Here is a 25,054-nt window from a genome sequence, read left to right on the forward strand (position 1 = left end):
CAACTCCCTTATATACCAGATAGTTATTATTGTAATGTGGTGTGTGTGAAGTATACGTCCAACTCCCTTATATACCAGATAGTTATTATTGTAATGTGGTATGTGTGAAGTATACGTCCAACTCCCTTATATACCAGATAGTTATTATTGTAATGTGGTATGTGTGAAGTATACGTCCAACTCCCTTATATACCAGATAGTTATTATTGTAATGTGGTATGTGTGAAGTATACGTCCAACTCCCTTATATACCAGATAGTTATTATTGTAATGTGGTATGTGTGAAGTATACGTCCAACTCCCTTATATACCAGATAGTTATTATTGTAATATGGTGTGTGTGAAGTATACGTCCAACTCCCTTATATACCAGATAGTTATTATTGTAATGTGGTGTGTGTGAAGTATACGTCCAACTCCCTTATATACCAGATAGTTATTATTGTAATGTGGTATGTGTGAAGTATACGTCCAACTCCCTTATATACCAGATAGTTATTATTGTAATGTGGTATGTGTGAAGTATACGTCCAACTCCCTTATATACCAGATAGTTATTATTGTAATGTGGTATGTGTGAAGTATACGTCCAACTCCCTTATATACCAGATAGTTATTATTGTAATGTGGTATGTGTGAAGTATACGTCCAACTCCCTTATATACCAGATAGTTATTATTGTAATGTGGTATGTGTGAAGTATACGTCCAACTCCCTTATATACCAGATAGTTATTATTGTAATGTGGTATGTGTGAAGTATACGTCCAACTCCCTTATATACCAGATAGTTATTATTGTAATGTGGTATGTGTGAAGTATACGTCCAACTCCCTTATATACCAGATAGTTATTATTGTAATGTGGTATGTGTGAAGTATACGTCCAACTCCCTTATATACCAGATAGTTATTATTGTAATGTGGTATGTGTGAAGTATACGTCCAACTCCCTTATATACCAGATAGTTATTATTGTAATGTGGTATGTGTGAAGTATACGTCCAACTCCCTTATATACCAGATAGTTATTATTGTAATGTGGTATGTGTGAAGTATACGTCCAACTCCCTTATATACCAGATAGTTATTATTGTAATGTGGTATGTGTGAAGTATACGTCCAACTCCCTTATATACCAGATAGTTATTATTGTAATGTGGTATGTGTGAAGTATACGTCCAACTCCCTTATATACCAGATAGTTATTATTGTAATATGGTGTGTGTGAAGTATACGTCCAACTCCCTTATATACCAGATAGTTATTATTGTAATGTGGTGTGTGTGAAGTATACGTCCAACTCCCTTATATACCAGATAGTTATTATTGTAATGTGGTATGTGTGAAGTATACGTCCAACTCCCTTATATACCAGATAGTTATTATTGTAATGTGGTATGTGTGAAGTATACGTCCAACTCCCTTATATACCAGATAGTTATTATTGTAATGTGGTATGTGTGAAGTATACGTCCAACTCCCTTATATACCAGATAGTTATTATTGTAATGTGGTATGTGTGAAGTATACGTCCAACTCCCTTATATACCAGATAGTTATTATTGTAATGTGGTATGTGTGAAGTATACGTCCAACTCCCTTATATACCAGATAGTTATTATTGTAATGTGGTATGTGTGAAGTATACGTCCAACTCCCTTATATACCAGATAGTTATTATTGTAATGTGGTATGTGTGAAGTATACGTCCAACTCCCTTATATACCAGATAGTTATTATTGTAATGTGGTATGTGTGAAGTATACGTCCAACTCCCTTATATACCAGATAGTTATTATTGTAATGTGGTATGTGTGAAGTATACGTCCAACTCCCTTATATACCAGATAGTTATTATTGTAATGTGGTATGTGTGAAGTATACGTCCAACTCCCTTATATACCAGATAGTTATTATTGTAATGTGGTATGTGTGAAGTATACGTCCAACTCCCTTATATACCAGATAGTTATTATTGTAATGTGGTATGTGTGAAGTATACGTCCAACTCCCTTATATACCAGATAGTTATTATTGTAATGTGGTATGTGTGAAGTATACGTCCAACTCCCTTATATACCAGATAGTTATTATTGTAATGTGGTATGTGTGAAGTATACGTCCAACTCCCTTATATACCAGATAGTTATTATTGTAATGTGGTATGTGTGAAGTATACGTCCAACTCCCTTATATACCAGATAGTTATTATTGTAATGTGGTATGTGTGAAGTATACGTCCAACTCCCTTATATACCAGATAGTTATTATTGTAATGTGGTATGTGTGAAGTATACGTCCAACTCCCTTATATACCAGATAGTTATTATTGTAATATGGTGTGTGTGAAGTATACGTCCAACTCCCTTATATACCAGATAGTTATTATTGTAATGTGGTATGTGTGAAGTATACGTCCAACTCCCTTATATACCAGATAGTTATTATTGTAATGTGGTATGTGTGAAGTATACGTCCAACTCCCTTATATACCAGATAGTTATTATTGTAATGTGGTATGTGTGAAGTATACGTCCAACTCCCTTATATACCAGATAGTTATTATTGTAATGTGGTATGTGTGAAGTATACGTCCAACTCCCTTATATACCAGATAGTTATTATTGTAATGTGGTATGTGTGTAGTATACGTCCAACTCCCTTATATACCAGATAGTTATTATTGTAATGTGGTATGTGTGAAGTATACGTCCAACTCCCTTATATACCAGATAGTTATTATTGTAATGTGGTATGTGTGAAGTATACGTCCAACTCCCTTATATACCAGATAGTTATTATTGTAATGTGGTATGTGTGAAGTATACGTCCAACTCCCTTATATACCAGATAGTTACTATTGTAATGTGGTATGTGTGAAGTATACGTCCAACTCCCTTATATACCAGATAGTTATTATTGTAATGTGGTATGTGTGAAGTATACGTCCAACTCCCTTATATACCAGATAGTTATTATTGTAATATGGTGTGTGTGAAGTATACGTCCAACTCCCTTATATACCAGATAGTTATTATTGTAATGTGGTATGTGTGTAGTATATATTAGACATCTTAGATAATTACTAGTCTCTACAGAGAGTATCTACAGCATCAAAGTCTCTGCATTTGGAAACGGATGTTACTCTAAACACCCAAGAATTAAATCCCCCATTTTAGCCCATGGGCAAAATTTCAAATGGGCTTAAATACAGGAATTCCCGGTATATGTCTCACTCTCTTATATTAACAGGCTATCTGTTGTAATATGGTGTCTGTAGTACACATTGACACTTTCATACTAACACGAGACAAATTGTTATGTTGGAACTACATTGCACTCCCTCAAATTATGGTAGATAAAATCTACACGTCACTCGTGCTGGCGATTATCATTTGTATGTACTTCTATTATCATGGTTATCTTGTACTAGTGAGTGAGTGTGGATAATCACCGCTTTCAGCAATATTTCAGCAATATCATGGCAGGAGACATCAGAAAATGGGCTTTACACTTTGTACATCTGTGGGGAATCCAACCCAGGCCTTCGGTGTGATGAGCAAACACTTCAACCACGGGCCTACCCCTTCTCCCCTTTATGTTATACCGCAACAGGAAGGCAATTCCTGATATTTTTATTTGGTAATGTGATAGATGTTATATCAGAAATATTAATTGAAACAATCCGTAAAACTTGACTACATTTCTTTCAGCTCACATACCAGTGAATTGGTCTGCAATCCTTTTGTTTTAATCTTTCAAATGTTCAGTGACGTTTTTGTGAATTGAGTTTGAGATTGAGAGATTGTATGCATGCTTGCATCATTACATGAACCAACAAACAGTGAATGTGTGTGTCACACATGTCATACTACTTTATCCTGTATTAAGAATCAAACAACCTGGAAGATAATATACTTATCTTAATACCATACATGTAACTTACATATTTAGTCCCACTTGATATCATTTTGTCACAACTTTGATTTAAATTTCAGACATTCTGCAAATCAGTGCTGTTAATCTACAATGATCCTCTGTTGCTGGGACCCCTGTGCACATTACGATGTAAGCTTCTCAAGTGTTGGACAGATACTACGCTAAATAACGATTCCTATTCCAGCCTTTGGGACAGAGCCAGAGACATTCTTCAGCATGATCTGACACTAATGTTCAAGGGGATAATCATATTTGTGTCAAAATCCATGTCTCGTTATCCAAGAATTGGTCAAAAGTGATCAAGAAGTGATACAGATTACATTAATAAAGGATTCAATTTGTTGCTCTGATTATATGGTCCACAAGACCTGGACTTAATGGAGTGGGGACATGGATAAATGAATATAGAAAATAAAACAATTCATTCCAGCGGAGAAAGCACAAATTCTTAATTACAGGTGTGTGTTTCACATGTAAGGATAATTACATGGGTATGTTACACCTGCAGGATGTTGATTGCAGGTGTACATGCCACTAATCAATGTTGATTTAACTGTGATGAATACAAGACCAATAAGGTAGAGGTATGAATGGAAATACATCAACTACCTATTGTTGTTTGACAGACCCAATTACAAGTTCTGGTCAACTGCCCCTTTGAGTTGACACACTGAACAAGGTGCTGTGTGGCCATGTCGGCTGCAGTGAACAGATCACAATAGGTGGCATTATCAAGGGTGAGTGGTTTCTAATGCGAGCTTGTCTCCTGCAGGTGGGCTGGAAGTCAACAGAAACTGGACCCACCATACAGTGACATGGGTGTTTGTGGCAAATAATCAGTATAACACACTGTGTTACCATCAGAGTGGACAATATAGTGGACAGTCTGGAGTTGACTGTCAGTCAGTCCTGTGAGCTCCCTGGTTGATGCTGTGTGTTATGGCCCTTCCATGTAGGGAATACATTAGGTTATAAACCGGCAGGATCATTCAGTGTTGAAGACTGCACATTACAGTTTCATTGTTCATGTGTTTACCTGGATACTCTATGGATGTCATCTGCATATTCAAGACACAAAGCTTTAAATGTTCATCATTCTTTGTGAGTAAGTCAGTCAAAATGATCAGTATTACAGTTCCCAAGAAATCCACACAATCCACGAGCATAATCTAGATCCAGCTCATCTACCATGAGGATCTTCAGTGTGAGGAGGGTGAAAACCCTTTTTCTTACAATTTTCTCCTTCGGTTTCTGTTTTGTGTTACTGCTCAATGTGATGATACATCAGCTCAACTCCTCTGATAGAGACATTGACATGCATGTCAGTGCAGCAAACCCTTCAGCGTACAGAATGAAGCTGCGTCAACTGTCACAGCAGCATGATAACAACTACATCCATGCTGCTGGTTCACCACTGGTGGACAGAAAACCCCAGGCTGCCCAAGACTCAGAGTTCGGCCAACGAAAGGGCATCGTCATGATGCGAAAAGGGGAGACAATTCAGCCTGAGATTGTTCTAGAGAATGTCAGAGCAGCTAAGGATAAGAAACCTGTTTTGTTTAGGAAGGTTGATAAATTTTTGTTCCCAAATCGAAGAAAAGACATTGATGATGAGTACTCCTATGAGGAGGACATCGAGAAGGTGGTGATACAGGATGAGGATGAGGAAGATGACAAGGATGAGTACCAAGATGATGACATCGACCCCGATGAAGACTATGATGAGGATGCAGCAGATAGAAACCCCACAAATGTGTTTGATAATCTGAAAAACTCATCGAAAGAGGTGTTCACAAAACCGCCATTACACTTCCAAGAGGTTGGTGTGCCTCCTGTGACTCTAGAGACGGTTGTGTTCCCACATCAAGTGGTAGTGGATGCGATTTACTGGTCACCTCAGGTTGAGCAACTCATTCCAAAAGGTGAGCATAACTGAAAGACATCAACTTACTTCCAGCAGTATATATGATTTTTCTGTCATTCAAAGATGAGTGTTTACATAATGGGGCAAGAAGTTGAAATTTAGAGGTACCACCTTCTTTTGACCACAAACTTTAGAAGGTCAAAAGAAAAGTCTGGTTCCAGATTTTCAAATTTCTTTCATCTGCTTAACTTCTTCCATTTGGGCCTGCAATACCAATCAGTGTTGAAAATGTGAGGTTCTATTGAGGGCTGCTCTAGTATTTGAGTCTGGAACTCTGTCAATCTCTGACATACAACTTATAGGTCATTACAAGGATCCCCAGTCAGTTGTTATGGAAATAACGCCTCATAATTTGATGCCAAGAGTAATTAGTAGCAGCAAAGGGAATGTGACTCTTGCACTGTCCTTGACCTCCAGATCAATCATTCTGTGATCTTTATACTTTGGCCTGCAAGACCAGTGGTATGGGAAAATGATCCTTTTCTGACTGACTTTAACATCATGCTTGTGTAATTGCACACCACATTCCTTTCAATCAAATATGTAAATGACAGTTTGAAAAAATAATCTAGTCTTGCTCAGTCTGTACTGAATTATGAGTCACAAGACTGAATCAAATGATAGTGAATTACGCCCGTGGATGCTTGGTATTTCTGCCTACATAATGGGTATATCTACATAAGCAGACAGTACAAGACACCATTTTTTATGCTATACAACTTGTTTTGATGATTCATATTATCTCTGAATTATGATTTAAACTAATAATGTTTTTCCAAGAGACTTGGGCAAGTTAAGCCACAATTATAGATGGCTATATGTGACAACAAATACTTTCTCTTTGACATTCAAAGACAACTCATCAAGCTTAGAATCTAATTATCATGAATCCCGATAAAAAAAATCCCCAATTAAAAATACATTGCAAGCACTTACATGCTCATTTCTGCTGGGTTAATTTGTAAAGGAATGGATGTTTAATGTCTCTCCAACATTCAGAACATAAAAGTGAAAATTCAATAATTGTTTTCATCATTACAGTGTATAAAGGATATATTTTCCACCTCAGAAATATTTTCACCGTATAGTTGGGATGTGTTCCAAGCCAATTAGGTACCATAATACTTATAGGGGTTTGTGACGGAAAATATGAGACATAACCTATTATTGCCACTTTATTATTCCATAAATTATACATGTGATATACAGCACTTGCATCTGCTTAACCAATCAGTAATAAAATCTTTAATCCTTACCATCTTTGTGACAGCCACTTCATAAAAATATTGTCAGTCGCAGGTTCCCAACTTAGTTTCATATTTGATCTTACATTTAAAAAATGATGATGATGATGATGATCTATAAGCACTATGGTTATTGCCCCAATCACTTTCAATCTCAGCTTACTGAGGAACATACAAGATTAACAGTCACAATATAATCTTCTCCTTCTGGGTACCCGTTTGTACTGCTGCGAGAACAGAGGCATCAACCTAATTGACTGACAGACACCAGGTCTACTAAGATTTTGAAGACACATCCATGGTTAGATTCAATCATCCAATTACATTGCAACTCTGGCTAACACAGAGACTGGCAGTTGGGGTGAAATAGTGGTTTTAAGTCATTAGGTGAACAGTATTTATAACCAAAGTGGGAGAGCCAGCACTTGAATTTACCAGCTTTGGACTAGTCATCATATTTATGTCATACAAAAAGAATCAACTGTATTCGGTGAAAGCCCTGATTAACAGGTTCCGTGGAAGTGTTTCAATGATGTCTCCCAGAAGACCATCATACATTATCTGACAAGGCAGTGCTGACTATTGGCATCTCACTTTAAACATTCCAAACAATACAACCTGACCTGCTGCCATGGTAACATGACAATTGAGCAAAACTTCAGCAGGTAATTTGATCATTACTGCAGGCAACTAAAGAATCATACATATCGACCTTTAAAGGCTACATTAAGAACTGAATATGAGCTGACTAATTAGTTCATTAGCTGATCGACCATTATCAGACTGGTTTGTTTCAAGTAACTAGCAGAAGAAATACTCTCAATACATCCCCAGAAGATTACGTGTGTCATAGAGCTGATGAAAGGATCTGATAGTCAAGTTTGGTGACAGTGATCAGTGACCATTTGTGATCAGTGACCATTTGTGATCAGTGACTTCTTCCTTGAACAAGTGACCTCCAGGCTGGGGAAAGAATATGTGGAGGATGAGAGATTTCATCAGCAACAGAATAATATTCTCATATTCTAAGGGCATGATGTTCATTGTTTGGTTCCTGACTCAACAAATGCAAAAATCTCTGTCATGGCCATCTGCACCTAAAACAAATGACAGCCCCTAAATACTGTCCATATTTATCTATTTCATTTAGCTGAAATAATTCTTGTACATTTCACAGCTGTTCCAATGGCTTTACACACTGACAGTGTGAAGCAGATGGTCACATGCCTCACATCTGGACCTTACCCATCTCAAGGAACATCTAAACAATCAACATGTTACCCAAAGCAGTAACCCATTCAGAATAAGGTCATACTCAATATTACTTAACAAGGTTTTTAGTTAAATTACTATTAACATTTAAAAATTTACATTCACAGTCAATTGTATTGGTCATTTCCATTTTAACTAAGCTAGGTAAATACTAGACAGTGACAATGAAATAGATGAAAACACAGACAATTTCTCTGCCTTTCACTTGGCACCTTGAAAATCATATCATGCTTGTTAGTTGTTTTGATAAAAGAAATGATGAAAATATATTTCATACACATTAATTAACATGTTTCATTCATATTAAAAATTCTTTGTCACTATATACATAGCCAACATTAACAAAAAATGACAATCCCATCAGGAAAGATGTGATACAATTTGGAATAGTCTGGAAGGGGCAAACCCTCAGAATGGCCTCTGGGACTGACCAAAGCTACTCAATTTACGATTACAACAGTGTAACCACCTCTCTTCCAGTCACATCAACAGGTGAAACACTTGTGTCAATTATTAATGTCTTGGCATCAGAGACAGATATCAACATCTCCCAGAGGTCCAATGTGTCTAATTGTGTATCTATGTTTAATTGGCTGTCTATTCTAGTCAAGGATTTCACACCACGCTCCATTAGGCCTTGTTATGCCACAGTCTTTGTCTTCGACTGAAATGAATCAATTATAAGCTTCTCAACCCCCCACCCTCCTAGCCAAGAAACTCCCTGCCTACATTACGTTGTTGTCCCCATATACCTTCACTGATTAAGAAAATCAACGTTCCCTTCATTTTTTGCCCATGCATGTGCACTGCATGTTTGCATGCATGTGCTTTGGGTGAAACACATCCAATGAAGTTACTTTATACAAATGCCTGAACAATTTGCCATGACAAAAGTTGGACAAATAATGATTGAATTATGTTGGCCTGCACTCTCATGGCAGGTGCTTGCTGGTCAACTGAACTAATAATGTAAATTCCTCATAAAACTCTTGACATGCCTCCCAAGTTTGCATACCAGTTAAAACCGCATTAAGTCTGGTAATATGACACATTTTAACTTAGTCTCACCCAACTGGAGCCAAATGTTAACGTCTAAACTAGAAAGAGATGATAATATATTTATCTGACTGTTGTTTTGAATGGATTATAAGAGAGAAGACAACTACAAAATGGAATCATGAAGTGTGGAATAGTAATTGAATAAAATACACTAAAAGCCTTTGACCAGTACAAACATTACAAAGAAGCACTGAACGCTTCATTGGCATAAGTGGAGTCATGCTGCTGTAGACAAAGAGTATCCCAAATCCTAACAAAACTGAAAAACATTAAGCAAAACTGAACATAGATCCAGATACTAATTATTCCTTATTTGATTTCAACCTACTCTAGCTAATGTGTTTGTGAAGCAACATCCGTGAACACTTGTTTCTTAACTGTGTGATGTGAGCGTCAGAATGGCACCAGCCAACTTGTCAAAGAGGCAGCAATGTATAACTAAAGGCAGATTAACTGCTGCCTCGCCACTACTGAACAAAGTGTGCACCCATCTGGACAAAGCGTCTGTCTTGTTGACAGTCAACAGAAGGTAATTGAACACCTTCAAGTTCCCAAACAATTTCAGCAGTGTTCTTGGTATATCACTAGGGCATCACACATGTGATGTACTGTTTGCTACTGGTGTAGTAGACAGACCTTTTGGAGCACTTATGTCTAATTCCATGTGGTTGTCATCATCAAAGACTGGATCTATACGGTTGTAACCACCAATCACAGGATCTATGTGGTTGTCCTCACATATGACTGGCTCTATCTGGTTGTCATTACAAATGTTTGGATCCAGTCAGGTCTGAGTTAACAAATTGATCTGCCAGGCTCACATGGTTGCCACCACAATGACTGGATCTGTCTGGTTGTCACCACCAATGACTGGATCCACCTGGTTGTCACCGATAATTTATTAGGTCACCATAGCTAAGGTCTGGACCCGGCCTGGGCAACTGTTCTGATGTATCAACTTGATCTGCAGTTCTACACTTGGCAGAGCAGTTGGTTGTTCACTATCAATGTCTCATCTACTAAAGGTTTTTGATGGTGCACTTCATTTCGAAGTAACTGTACAGACAACCATGGAGACCGCCAAGTGCGGACTTGAGACTACAGTTTGTGAGCCACATCTGGGAGATAAATGGACGTCTTTTCATGTCAGTGTTTGAGTAACATGCCTGCGTTATCTGTATTGATTGCTTTATCATACCAGATTTGTCATGCACAGGAAACATGGAGCATTACAATCCTTTACAAAGTATACAATATCATCACTTATGAGATGCACCAAATGCTATTGGAAACTAAGACAACATGTGTATCAACAGCTTTCATCATGAACAGCTGAATCAGGGCATTATGAAACTTTTGGTCTTGATATTCTATTGCATATTCTCATGGAATCAACTGCTTAAACATCATGACACATTCCTGTGAACCACTTGTGTACACATCATGATACAGTCATGTGAACCCCTTGTGGATACATCAAAATACAGTCAAGTGAACCCTTGTGTATACATTATGATACAGTCAAGTGAACCCCTTGCATATACATTATGATACAGTCAAGTGAACCCTTGTGTATACATTATGATACAGTCAAGTGAACCCCTTGCGTATACATTATGATACAGTCAAGTGAACCCTTGTGTATACATTATGATACAGTCAAGTGAACCCTTGTGTATACATTATGATACAGTCAAGTGAACCCCTTGCATATACATTATGATACAGTCAAGTGAACCCCTTGCGTATACATTATGATACAGTCAAGTGAACCCTTGTGTATACATTATGATACAGTCAAGTGAACCCTTGTGTATACATTATGATACAGTCAAGTGAACCCTTGTGTATACATTATGATACAGTCAAGTGAACCCTTGTGTATACATTATGATACAGTCAAGTGAACCCTTGTGTATACATTATGATACAGTCAAGTGAACCCTTGTGTATACATTATGATACGGTCAAGTTAACCCCTTGCGTATACATTATGATACAGTCAAGTGACCCTCTTGTGAATACATCAAAATACAGTCAAGTGAACCCCTTGCATATACATTATGATACAGTCAAGTGAACCCTTGTGTATACATTATGATACAGTCAAGTGAACCCCTTGCGTATACATTATGATACAGTCAAGTGAACCCTTGTGTATACATTATGATACAGTCAAGTGAACCCCTTGCATATACATTATGATACAGTCAAGTGAACCCTTGTGTATACATTATGATACAGTCAAGTGAACCCCTTGCATATACATTATGATACAGTCAAGTGAACCCCTTGCGTATACATTATGATACAGTCAAGTGAACCCTTGTGTATACATTATGATACAGTCAAGTGAACCCTTGTGTATACATTATGATACAGTCAAGTGAACCCTTGTGTATACATTATGATACAATCAAGTGAACCCTTGTGTATACATTATGATACAGTCAAGTGAACCCTTGTGTATACATTATGATACAGTCAAGTGACCCCTTGTGTATACATTATGATACGGTCAAGTTAACCCCTTGCGTATACATTATGATACAGTCAAGTGACCCTCTTGTGAATACATCAAAATACAGTCAAGTGAACCCTTGTGTATACATTATGATACAGTCAAGTGAACCCCTTGCGTATACATTATGATACAGTCAAGTGAACCCTTGCGTATACATTATGATACAGTCAAGTGAACCCCTTGCGTATACATTATGATACAGTCAAGTGACCCTCTTGTGAATACATCAAAATACAGTCAAGTGAACCCTTGTGTATACATCAAGTTACAGTCAAGTGAACCCTTGTGTATACATTACGATACAGTCAAGTGAACCCTTGTGTATACATTATGATACAGTCAAGTGAACCCTTGTGTATACATTATGATACGGTCAAGTTAACCCCTTGCGTATACATTATGATACAGTCAAGTGACCCTCTTGTGAATACATCAAAATACAGTCAAGTGAACCCTTGTGTATACATTATGATACAGTCAAGTGAACCCCTTGCGTATACATTATGATACAGTCAAGTGAACCCCTTGCGTATACATTATGATACAGTCAAGTGAACCCCTTGCGTATACATTATGATACAGTCAAGTGACCCTCTTGTGAATACATCAAAATACAGTCAAGTGAACCCTTGTGTATACATCAAGTTACAGTCATGTGAACCACTTGTGTATGTATTATGATACAGTTATGTCAACCACTTGTGTATGCCTCATCATACAGTCCTGTGAACCACTTGTGAATATCTCATGATACAGTAATGTGAACCACTTGTATATACCTCATGATACAGTCATGTGACCCACTTGATGAAGTCAGCGAGAGAGTTTAGATTTATGCTGCTTTTAGCAGTTTTCCAGCAATATCATGGTAGGTGACACCAGATATTGTTTTCACACATATTATCCATGCTGAGAATCGAACCTGGGACTCAGGCATAATGAGGGAATGCATTAACAATTAGGCTACCAGGTCCAAAGACTTCTCTTTTTTTCAGTGTGTGTGTCTCTGTCTGTGTGTGTGTCTGTGTGTGTGTCTGTGTGTGTGTCTGTGTGTGTGTGTGTGTGTGTGTGTGTGTCTGTGCGTGTGTGTCTGTCTGTGTGTGTGTGTGTGTGTGTGTGTGTGTGTGTGTGTGTGTGTGTGTGTGTGTGTGTGTGTGTGTGTGTGTGTGTGTGTGTGTGTGTGTGTGTGTGGCGGGGAGGGAGTGAGGGAGGTTTGTGTTTCGCATGAGAAAGACAAAACACATGGAGTTGTAGGGGATCTTGACATGACATAATGATCCCTCCCTCATGCCTAAAGTGTTAACCACGCTCAAGGAATAGTTGACACAATCCACAATCAACAAAGAACTGGTTAGTTTCATTCAGCTGGAGAACATACAAAAACTGGATTGAGTTAAAAAGTTAAACAGTAACAAATATGTGCTTTGAAAACAGCTGATAAGCACCACTTGAATTTTCATCCTTTTTCATTACATTAAAGATGTTTGAGAAACCCTACAATATTCAGCCTGAGTAAATGTTTTCAGTTACATATATTTTATGAAACATCATGCATTTGTAACTAGTGAAATGTTTACCTGGTTCAATGAATTTTCCTGTTCTTGAAGTAGGTGTCTTATGTATTGCAACACTTCTGATGTCAGGCTTTCCTGATATTAGTGTAAGTGCCCCTATATATATACGTCAAGTTTCTAATGTTGCTGAACATCTTCCATACATATCAGCTTCCACCTAATGTGAGACGACATTGCTGCCTAGAACTGAAAAGCTGATCACAGCCTCACTGAACTGAAATTTTCACTGCCATGAGATCCATGCCTCATAAACATTCAGACAAACATGATGATATATAACTGAAATATTGTTCAAAGTGATATTAAATTAATGTTCCACCATGAGATCGGTTCATAACATAGGTCCCTGCAGTGTAGTAGCTCTACAATCTTTTATTTGTACATCACTACTGTTTGCTGTTGAGATACAAAAGAGCAATACAAACCTGTAAACACTCATGTTAAATCAGATCTGACCGAATACCACTGAATTATAAGGCTTTCTATAAACAAACTTATCACCTGTGTGTGTTATTAAATGAGTTATAACACAACTTTGTCAATTTGAACTTGCAAATCTGTGACAACATATGCTCCATCATGCCTCCGTTGTCCACCATGTCTGCAACCTCACAAGATAAAACGTTCTGTAGGTGCTCAGACTAAGAATCTCTTATCAAAAGGCTCCCCTCTTGACATGACTGCGTGTGACAACACAATATATGACAGCCTGATAGTGACAAATTCCTTGACTGCCGGGACTCAACACCTCGACCTGTGAATAAGACCGTGCTTCACAAGACTGGACCCATCTCACACAGACATCTTAACACTCCACTGTCATAAATAATAGGACATAAATCTCAGTGTTGAGAAGGTGCTTCTCCTTAGCAGGGATGACAAGTGAGCAGCTTGGCAGGAAGATAGCATTATATATTTTTTTAAGAATAGTATGTGAATATAATGTGCTTCCAAGTTCAATGACCAATCTTCTTTTGCAGATTCAGCATTTTTTAGAGAAAAAAAAAATTTGTGCAAAATGTGCAGAATAAAAACTATCAACCTCAAAACACCTTCAGCAAAATGCAATCATTGACAGAGAAATTATGTTGAGTTACTGTTTATGCTGCATCAGCAATATCTAGCCTATGTCACTGTGACCTTGATGTAACAGCCCAGACAAACCAGTGGTCAATATCATGAGCAACTTAACATTCAGTCAGGGATGCCACCCACTCAAGATGATATGACATCCTGATATCATTTAAGCATGAGGGTAGAAATATTTGAACCAAAGTCCCTACAGGATGTCTCAATTGGTCACAATAAATGCTTCTGTATGGTAAATAGAGTAGAACATCAAAAATGTAGTTCAGTAAACAGAGTACATAACAAGGTAACTTGTAACAAACTGATGGATACATCTGAATGTTTTAGGTCCCATTCATTTGTTGCAAGTACCCTAATACTGTAATTTACAGTGTTTCAATCGGTTTTCATTGCAAATCACAGCAAATGTTCCTTACATATTTTTGTTTTGGACTGATACAGAACTTTAAGTTACTCCCTTCGCAAACATCTTTTGATGCAGTAAATCGTTATGTGCTTACAATGTTTTCCCCATGTGCAAGTCGTAACTAGACTTTTTAACAACAGAATGAGTGAATACTAGGAATACTTCTTCAATTAACTTTTTTAATGTGTTGAATAATGGTGATTCAAACCTTTTTGAAACCATCTGAATGGAGTTTGAAGGGTTGAAAGAGATTAAGTGAACATGTGTCTGCAAGAGAACATTAGCACTTGAGTGTTTGAAACATCAAAGATGATAGAAACAAGATTGTTCTGCCCTAAAGTGTTTGAAAAGAAATAGTTTCATTCACTTTTTTTACAAACCTTCACTTAAACAATTTCAATGTTTGTTCACCTAATGTGGTGCCTTACAGACCCTTAAACTCCAAAATCAAAATATTTGAAAATACCACAGTGTTGACTAATCTTGCAAATCTAGATTCCTGAAAATGAAGAAATTTTCAGTGGAATGTTTCTAAATTGAACAGGCAACATAATATATGTTATGATACAGTATGCCTTGTTTGATAGACGTATTTATCTTTCCCTGGCGCGAAAAACTCTCATACTATGAAAAGTGCATTCTCAAACAGATAAAAAACTTAATGATCCCCATCTAAAGATGAATAGTACTGTTTCATTTAAAAGTTTCAATTCTAATTGTTCAAAATATGTTTAATTGGCCAGTAACCTTACCTTGTTTGTAAACTGTCACCATATAGCTGGAACACTGACAACTGCAGTGTTAAACAACAAACCAACCAGCTAGATAACTGAAGCTTGATTCTTTTATTTATACACTATAAATGACTGAAACTCATTACTGAATTGTTTTCTGAGACGCCGTATTACCAAGATAACACAAGTAACAAAGTGTAGATTACAGGTGCTTCAAGTTTTTATCACCTGAGGACAGAAGTTACTGAATTGTTTTCTGAGACACCGTATTACCAAGATAACACAAGTAACAAAGTGTAGATTACAGGTGCTTCAAGTTTTTATCACCTGAAGACAGAAGTTACTGAATTGTTTTCTGAGACACCGTATTACCAAGATAACACAAGTAACAAAGTGTAGATTACAGGTGCTTCAAGTTTTTATCACCTGAGGACAGAAGTTACTGAATTGTTTTCTGAGACACCGTATTACCAAGATAACACAAGTAACAAAGTGTAGATTACAGGTGCTTCAAGTTTTTATCACCTGAGGACAGAAGTTACTGAATTGTTTTCTGAGACACCGTATTACCAAGATAACACAAGTAACAAAGTGTAGATTACAGGTGCTTCAAGTTTTTATCACCTGAGGACAGAAGTTACTGAATTGTTTTCTGAGACACCGTATTACCAAGATAACACAAGTAACAAAGTGTAGATTACAGGTGCTTCAAGTTTTTATCACCTGAAGACAGAAGTTACTGAATTGTTTTCTGAGACACCGTATTACCAAGATAACACAAGTAACAAAGTGTAGATTACAGGTGCTTCAAGTTTTTATCACCTGAGGACAGAAGTTACTGAATTGTTTTCTGAGACACCGTATTACCAAGATAACACAAGTAACAAAGTGTAGATTACAGGTGCTTCAAGTTTTTATCACCTGAGGACAGAAGTTACTGAATTGTTTTCTGAGACACCGTATTACCAAGATAACACAAGTAACAAAGTGTAGATTACAGGTGCTTCAAGTTTTTATCACCTGAGGACAGAAGTTACTGAATTGTTTTCTGAGACACCATATTACCAAGATAACACAAGTAACAAAGTGTACATTACAGGTGCTTCAAGTTTTTATCACCTGAGGACAGAAGTTACTGAATTGTTTTCTGAGACACCGTATTACCAAGATAACACAAGTAACAAAGTGTAGATTACAGGTGCTTCAAGTTTTTATCACCTGAGGACAGAAGTTTCCACAGCCATCTGGCTTTCGGATATGTTAGATATGAAAAAGTGTTCAGTTCACTTCAGCCGCCTTGCTCCAGCTCACAGGTACACATACCTTTATCCCCTTCACTATGTCACGTTTATCTCCCCTTAGATCTTTGAAAACTGTGTCACACAAAAAGGTTACACAATGATCATTTGTTGGGGTGAGACAAATGCCCGAAATTTATCAAGGATTTTATGATTGTCCCCTAAAAGTCAAAAACTTTGAACAAAACTTGCGTTACACACCTCATTAAGTAATTATTTAACAGTTGTGTCTGGCAACTCAAAATTCCACACAGAAATCTCATCACACTCTTTTCCGGACATTGTTGGTCTGTACTATTGTAACTATTGTATTATTGTAACAGTCAAGTGGAAACCATTGGTCACTTTACAGGGGCTGATGTAATGAAGCACTTGTGGGATGAAGAGTCATTCTGTCAGTACATGTTTATATGGGACGGTGGGGTAGCCTAGAGGTTAAAGCATATGTTTGTCACACCTAAGACCCGGGTTTAACTCCCCACATGGTTACAATATGTAAAACCTATTCCTGATGCCCCCTGCTCGGCATAAAGTTCACTCAGGGGTTTATGACATTCTGTGCAGTATTTGTCAAAATAGAAGAACCAAAGATTATGTGTTCAGTTTACTTCATCCTTGATATCTCCAGGATATATTCTGATAATTCTCAACAATAGTGGAGAGTTATCGGAATGTATAGCCTGGAGATACTTGCTGTAAAATTTTATATTTAAAAGTGCAAATTTCAAAATATCAAAAACTAATTTCATTGTTACAAAAATAGAAGTTTTTTATTTTTTTCCATGACAATGAAAAGGATACTGTTTTCAAGTAATCAGAATGTACTATCATAAAGTTCTTGAAACAAGCAGAGACTTTCACTTGAAACTTGACTTTTACACTGTCATGTTTGAAATATTAATGTGTGAGACTATGCATTGCACATAATACATGTATATAATGCTAGCAGGTTTTGCATCTGTGATACATGCTATTTATGCCCTCATTAGATGAATGAGTAATAAGGAAGATATTTTCTGTAAAAAATCTGAGATGTACTGATAAGTTGAACATTCAGTTTCATGTCATGGTTTAGCCTTGCTCCAAAGCTGTATGGAATACAGAGTTGCTGAATGTATTGTAATTGTATACTTCGAAGAAACAGGTCTAGATAAGCAGACCAGTCTACTATTTATTAGTTTTTAGAAATTATCATTTAAATCATTAATTTTTACCTTAGAGACTTGTGCAAGTCTAGTCATGGGCTTTCTACTACCTAACCAGAAGCTTGTTTTATGAAACAGGTACTTCTTAAAACAAACAATAAAATAAAAAAAAAGCATAAAAATGAAACTACATTGGCAGTATTTGAATTTCACCCATTACAACAACCCTTGGTGTAAGCTGGTATAGAGACATAATCTTAAAGATCTACAATCTTGTTATCTGTTTAAACATAGTTCTCCTACAGCTATCTGTATGTGACAACACAGATCAGTGTTTCCATTTGGTTATACAGGAGCAAATGACAACACTCAGCACCTGGATAGCCCTTCACAGAATGAGAAGTGTCTTCCTATCTAAGGCTATGATCACTTCCCATTTGTCTTCATTACAGAACTGAGCCATCAGATACCATTACACACACACTGGGTAGAGGACAAGTCAAGGGGCACCTGCTCCAAATACAGGGGTGTGTCTGGCGGGGCTGTGATGTTAGCGGTGGACAACAGATTATATAAAATGTGGGGTCAAATCAGGCAGCTGTGTTTCCTTTGTGTACAAACTGATTGATCAAAAGATTGCTATGGTGTGTGGATGGCGGTAAGACTGCACCTGACAGGACAAATCAGGAAGCAGCTTGTTATTGTGTAGGAAGTAATTATTCAAGAAGTGTAAGGGAATATTTCCTAAGCAAAATGTCACTTTAATCAGAAAGTTAAAACTAGCATCACTATCTTCATCATGTTCGAGTGCTCATAGATAAACAATGCATTCTGTAAATTGTGCTCCACGAGCAAGCTGGAATATGAGTATTTCATTTCATATTCAATGCCAATTTTCTAATCTTAACACAATGGGAACCTCAGATTTCAACATGTCCTAAATATCAAACCTTTATCAATTAGGAAATGACAGTAAATTGCTGACTTGGTTGACAATGTCACAATTCTTAAATATCCATGGAATACTCAGGCATATGGAGTCAAGGTATGAGCTCAGAAACATAACTATTAATATTAATAAACCAGAATGTCAGAGACATGTATGATGCTCATCTTTTGTATATATGACAGCTGTCACAAATCACCTACTGTACATTTATGTTCAAATCAATAAACAAATTACTAAGCCACTCTGTCAGAGAACAGACATGACATTTCACATTGGTGCATGATGACCAGCTAGTCTTGGAAGAGTGGCCTCCCTTGCCCCACAATCCACGATATGGCAATCTGAATTACAGACTACAGTACACCAAGTCTTATCCCACTCATAATCCAGTACACACAACTTCAGTATTATCATAATTAACTTTAGATAATAATAGAATCCATTGTAATCACTAATTGTTATTAAATATATTTTATCATCAGGACTTAACCAACAAGCATTTTTTCGTATTTCTAAAGACGTGATCTTTTTAATTGGGTGCACAGGTTAAATGATAATATCCATGTTAATCTGAAAAGTAAAGTGTACAGAGTAGTCATGCACTAGAATTACTGCCCGAGTGTCCCAGCTGATGAAGCCTGGTGCCTAGTGAGTCAGTGGACAGTCAGTTTGAAACCCAAGACTTGCCAGCTCCGAGTCAGTACCCACAGGAATTTACCTTCAGTCCTGTATTTCAGGGTCCCTGGGACTCATGCTTATTAATTTAAGGAGTCCTGGGCAACAAATTGTGGGTGCCAGACACTTAAACACTTAAATATTATCATTAATACTGTTGTTGTATTGTGTTTCCTGATCAACACATTGTTACAGTAATTAATTTGCAAATGATACCATAACCAAGCCTGAAGCAAAGTCAGTAATAACGTATTGTTACTTGGCTGGGACTTTTTAGAAAAATATTTTGACTTTTTCTGTGGCCCTGTGGATGAGCTAATAAATTTCATTGCATCGACTATCAATTTTTCTGCATATAGGACACAAGAATTTGCATCCAGTAAATCTGTGATACTGTGAGTGAGTGAGTGAGTGAATGCACCGTGGTACTGCATTGCACCACATTTCTCCATTATAGAGACACTTTGCTACCCCACTATCCATTCTGCCAAAATGTACATGTAAATACCATGTTGTGTCATGTGACATTTGGGTTTCAGGTATGTCCAACTACAGTCGGATGGACTGGGTAAGGAGGATGCGTGTAACACACATAAAGAGCCTCCAGCAACCGTCATGGGACCGCTGTGGACGTCCCAAGAATGGATATGTTGTCATGGAGGACGGGACAGCCATGTGTGCCCGATACCGCCATCCCCATGACACACTTGTGTTAGGTGAGTACTGCTACTCCGTAACACATTGCTTTTGTGTTAGGAGAGTTTAACACTTTGCAACACATGGCACTTGTGTTAGGAGAGTATTAACACTTGGCAACACATGGCACTTGTGTTAGGAGAGTAATAACACTTCATAACACATGGCACTTGTGATATGTGAGTTCTAACACTTGATTACACATGGTACATGTGTTAAGTGAGTTCGGAAACTTCTTAACACATGGTACTTGTGTTAAGTGAGTACTGACACTTCATAACACATGGCACTTGTGTTAGGAGAGTAATAACACTTCATAACACATGGCACTTGTGATATGTGAGTTCTAACAGTTGATTACACATGGTACATGTGTTAAGTGAGTTTGGAAACTTCTTAACACATGGCACTTGTGTTAAGTGAGTACTGACACTTCATAACACATGGCACTTGTGATATGTGAGTTCTTACTCTTCCCAGCATATGGCAGTTGTGTAAACAGATGTGTCAGATGAAGTAATAACCCTCCATTACATTACCACAATGATCAGAGAAAATTGCTGATAACAAGTTCCTAATCCTAGACCTATGGGTAATATCATGGTGCTTTAAATGTCGAACAATTCTTGCACATTTGATTCAACAATTTCATAAAGTGCTCCAAAAATATTTTCATATCATTTCACAAGTTTTGGCTGAAGCAATAATATCTCAAATAATTGTAACATGAATTCAAATAACCCATTTAGGCTTTCTCACTGTAAACCACACCTGGCTAAGCCATATGCTAGTTCTTAATAATGGAAGTATTTCATTGACAAAATATTTTCATGGCTTATCTAGAAAGCAACTCCCCAATTCATTTATTGTGAGTCACCATGACTCTAGTGGTTTCATGTAAAACCCTGTATCACTTGAGATTCTTGAGAAGCATTTAGATTAAAACCCTGTTATAACTTGAGATTCTTGACAGACATCTAAAATAAAACCCTGTGTCACTTGATTATCATACGAGCGTACATCTCATCAAACAGTGAGCATTGTTTTCATTTCCTCTTGGAAACCTGAGATATTGTACACCAAGTACAAAGTGGTAGCTTTAATTTAGTCTATTACACCTAACTTATTAACAAACCTGCTTCCTTTCTGCAGGTGAGGTCCTGTCGTTTTATCTGTCGATGTTGTTAGGCATGGACAACGTTCCAGCAGTGCTGCTGTCCCAGATCAATGCTTCTGCAATCCACTGGCAGGGTCAGGACACAGCGGTTCTAGGGTGGGGCAACAACCAGTACGTGGCCCTCATTCAGTGGATAGACAACATGAACTCACGCAGGTCAGCCCACTGCCTTGGAAGCTTCAACCGCAATCTTATTCCATGTATTGTCTCAGTAAATATGTAAACCCATTTTCACCTCATATTAATCACACAAGTAATGTCTTACTTTTCCTTGAGAACTATGAAAAAAATCATATATTTTATGCTGACTAAAATGTTAGAAATTTAAAGGTAACCATTTATCATTGGAAACAAATTAATTTAACAAAAAGAGCATAATTCCTATGAAAACTTTCAGTGGAAGAACAGATCGATCTTGGACTTTAGGACAAAACTCAGAAACGTATATCTCTAGGTAAAATAACATTTTAAACATGTTATTCATTGTCAAACAACCTGCTTTCTTTCGTTGCATTACTTCCTAATATAACGTTGTAATCAAAATCTCAGCCTGTTCAAGCATTAACATATAGTATTAACATATAGTCAAATAACTTTCCTTCCCCAGAATATCTTCCATGAGTAATGGTAAGAAAAATCTCTCTGAATCGTGCACAATTTATATGTGTTATCGCACATACTGGAATATGTTTTCCTCCTGTGTCTGTCAGAGCTCATGTGCAGATGCCGCCCACAATCCTGGAAGCGTATCGCACAGGGGGTATCGTCAACTCAGACATCATCACAGAGAAGAAACTGAGTGCTGCAGCACTGTCAGACATTGTCCAGTGGGGCGCCATGGTCATCTTCGACTACCTCACAGGCAACTACGATAGGTATGTACTAGGCCCAAGACCTCAACATGGTTTCCCCGAATAATCATAGAGTCCCATTTTAACATCCTACTTGCCAAAAATGATGTCTTCATGAATATTGTACGACTGAGTTGGTTTGACGTCTTTCTGTTTACAGTATGACTTTAATTACACACTAATGACAACCCAATTGATCATGTCAAAGTACTATCTTTTTCACAGCAATGCATCAAACTTTCTATCATGCAGTTACAAAATAACAGCATCAATAGAGGTACTAAACATGATGAGCTGTACATGAATATCAAACCAAGTAATCACAGGGTTCTCTATGCAAGTATCAAATGTGAAGTCATCACAGGCTTCTCTTTGAGAGTATCAAATGTGAAGTCATCACAGGCTTCCCTTTGAAAGTATCAAATGTGAAGTCATCACAGGCTTCTCTTTGAGAGTATCAAATGTGAAGTCATCACAGGCTTCTCTTTGAGAGTATCAAATGTGAAGTCATCACAGGCTTCTCTTTGAGAGTATCAAATGTGAAGTCATCACAGGCTTCTCTTTGAGAGTATCAAATGTGAATTCATCACAGGCTTCTCTTTGAAAGTATCAAATATGATGATATCACATAACATCAATCAATGTATGCATGATAACATCAGCCAATGTATGTGGATATCAAACAACAATGCTGTGTTAATAAAACTTAAAACTTTTGAAAAGACCAAATTCCATTCAGTACCACAAGTAAACTAAGTATGCAGCAGAATAAGTATTATCTCCTACCTGCAGTCAGATGTTTCCTCCATGAGTCTAATATCGGTACTGCAAACCCGCTTCCAAAGTGTCTGCATTTAGCGAGCTCCATCCACTTCCTCAGGGACGTCCGGCTCCTTCATCATTTTACAATTAGCAACCTGCGAGCAAGCAGCGTACATCTGCCAATAACGTTGTTCCCTCACCTTAGCTGTATAGATCTAGAATGTCAATACATTCATGTGACTAGGATTGTCCACAACCACAAGTTGATGTATGCACTACTTGCACGCCTGAAATAGAAGAAAAGAGTTATATATTATTTCCATGTATAAGGTGCTTGGAGGGTCTAAAGCTCCCCATAGGGAGAAGGGTCAAGCTCTAAGATTAATGATGTCTTGTGTGAAACTTGCACTTTGGCCCAAAGTCAAAAGATTTATTATCTTGTTAGTTTGGGTGGTAAAAATACATTGGTTATCAAACTCCAGTTGTCTGAGCAGCAGTGTGTTTGGTTAAAATATGTTGGTGAAGATGAAAGAGTATACTTTTACACTACTTTATCAATAATTCAACAATATCACCAGAGATAAGTCTCACACATTGTACTCATGTCGGGAAAGCAACCCGTGTCTTTGGCGTGACGAGCAAACACTTTGACCACTAACCTAACTCACTGCCCCTGGTGACAATAAAAAAAGGAATTTAGTCAGGTGTTTGGGTGTTAAGCCCCCTCCCCTTGTGTTCATGACGTTATGGATAAGTGAGTGAGTGAGTGACTTTGGGTTTATCTCTGTATTTAGTTGTTTCAGCCATATTAAGTTCAAGTGAGAAAAGAAACATATATAGGATATAATTATATACTTACAGTTTGTCTTACTGTCAGTGTTAGAGTGAGTGAGTTTAGTTTTATGCCGCATTCAGCAATATTCCAGCTATAGGGTAGCAGTCTGTAAATAATCGAGTCTGGACCAGACAATCCAGTGACCAACAAGATGAGCATCAATCTGTACAATTGGGAACCGATGACATATGTCAACCAAGTCAGTGTTAACAATCAAACAATTGCAAGGGTGGGATAGCCACATTAACTCTGTGCACCTAGTGGCTGCAAGAGTTGTATGATGCCCAGGGAGTTGAGATTGATAACTGTGTGGTTTGGGACTGGTATTCAATTATCGAGGGGAAAACAAAGCATGTCTCAGTAGGTGCTTATAAAATATAATAATAAAAAATAGAATATAATATGAAAACGAATCTAGATACGTGAATGAGTTTGGTTCAGTGTCGCTTTTTAGCAATATTCCAGCAATATCATGGCTGGTGACACCAGAAATGGGCTTCACACATTGTACACACTGAATCAAAGCTGTGTCATCACTGTGATGAGTGGATGCTTTCACCATTAGCTAGACTACCCCACCACCCACTTAACAGTCTTGAAGTGGCACTGAAGTGAAGGTGTTACAGCATGTGCAGTTACAGCTGTAGATTTCCATCTCAGAATGATGCATCCAATTTGATGCTGACTGGGTTTAATGCCTTAATGCCTGTGGCACTAATAACATCCATTAAGGTAATATCATCTGTAGGAATGGCTACTTTAGAAGGCCAGTAATACGTGTCATTTCGCAGATAATGACACAGTCTACACACTGGTTCTCCTGTAAGGTCTTCCTAGTGGTAAACTGAACAGTCAGCGTATATGACAGGTCCTCTTTTATACTGGCAACTGGAAGGAACA

The 25,054-nt window shown here is 37.5% G+C and overlaps 1 protein-coding gene across 5 annotated transcripts in view; it reads left to right on the forward strand.

Annotated features, from left to right (window-relative positions):
- Positions 1-25,054, forward strand: part of LOC137261894 (four-jointed box protein 1-like) — a 62,856-nt gene that overhangs the window by 35,220 nt on the left and 2,582 nt on the right. For 3 of the 5 annotated variants that reach the window (XM_067799697.1, XM_067799698.1, XM_067799699.1), the window contains exons 3-6: positions 4,000-5,862; positions 20,373-20,549; positions 21,682-21,862; positions 22,417-22,581. In XM_067799697.1, coding sequence (XP_067655798.1) covers positions 5,130-5,862; positions 20,373-20,549; positions 21,682-21,862; positions 22,417-22,581 — 1,256 coding nt within the window. In that variant the 5' untranslated portion in view covers positions 4,000-5,129. The remainder of the gene's footprint in view (positions 1-3,999; positions 5,863-20,372; positions 20,550-21,681; positions 21,863-22,416; positions 22,582-25,054) is intronic. The other 2 variants (XM_067799700.1, XM_067799701.1) reach the window with 1 other exon arrangement.

This window comes from Haliotis asinina, chromosome 14 (assembly GCF_037392515.1).
Source record: "Haliotis asinina isolate JCU_RB_2024 chromosome 14, JCU_Hal_asi_v2, whole genome shotgun sequence".
Taxonomy (NCBI): Eukaryota; Metazoa; Mollusca; class Gastropoda; order Lepetellida; family Haliotidae; genus Haliotis; species Haliotis asinina.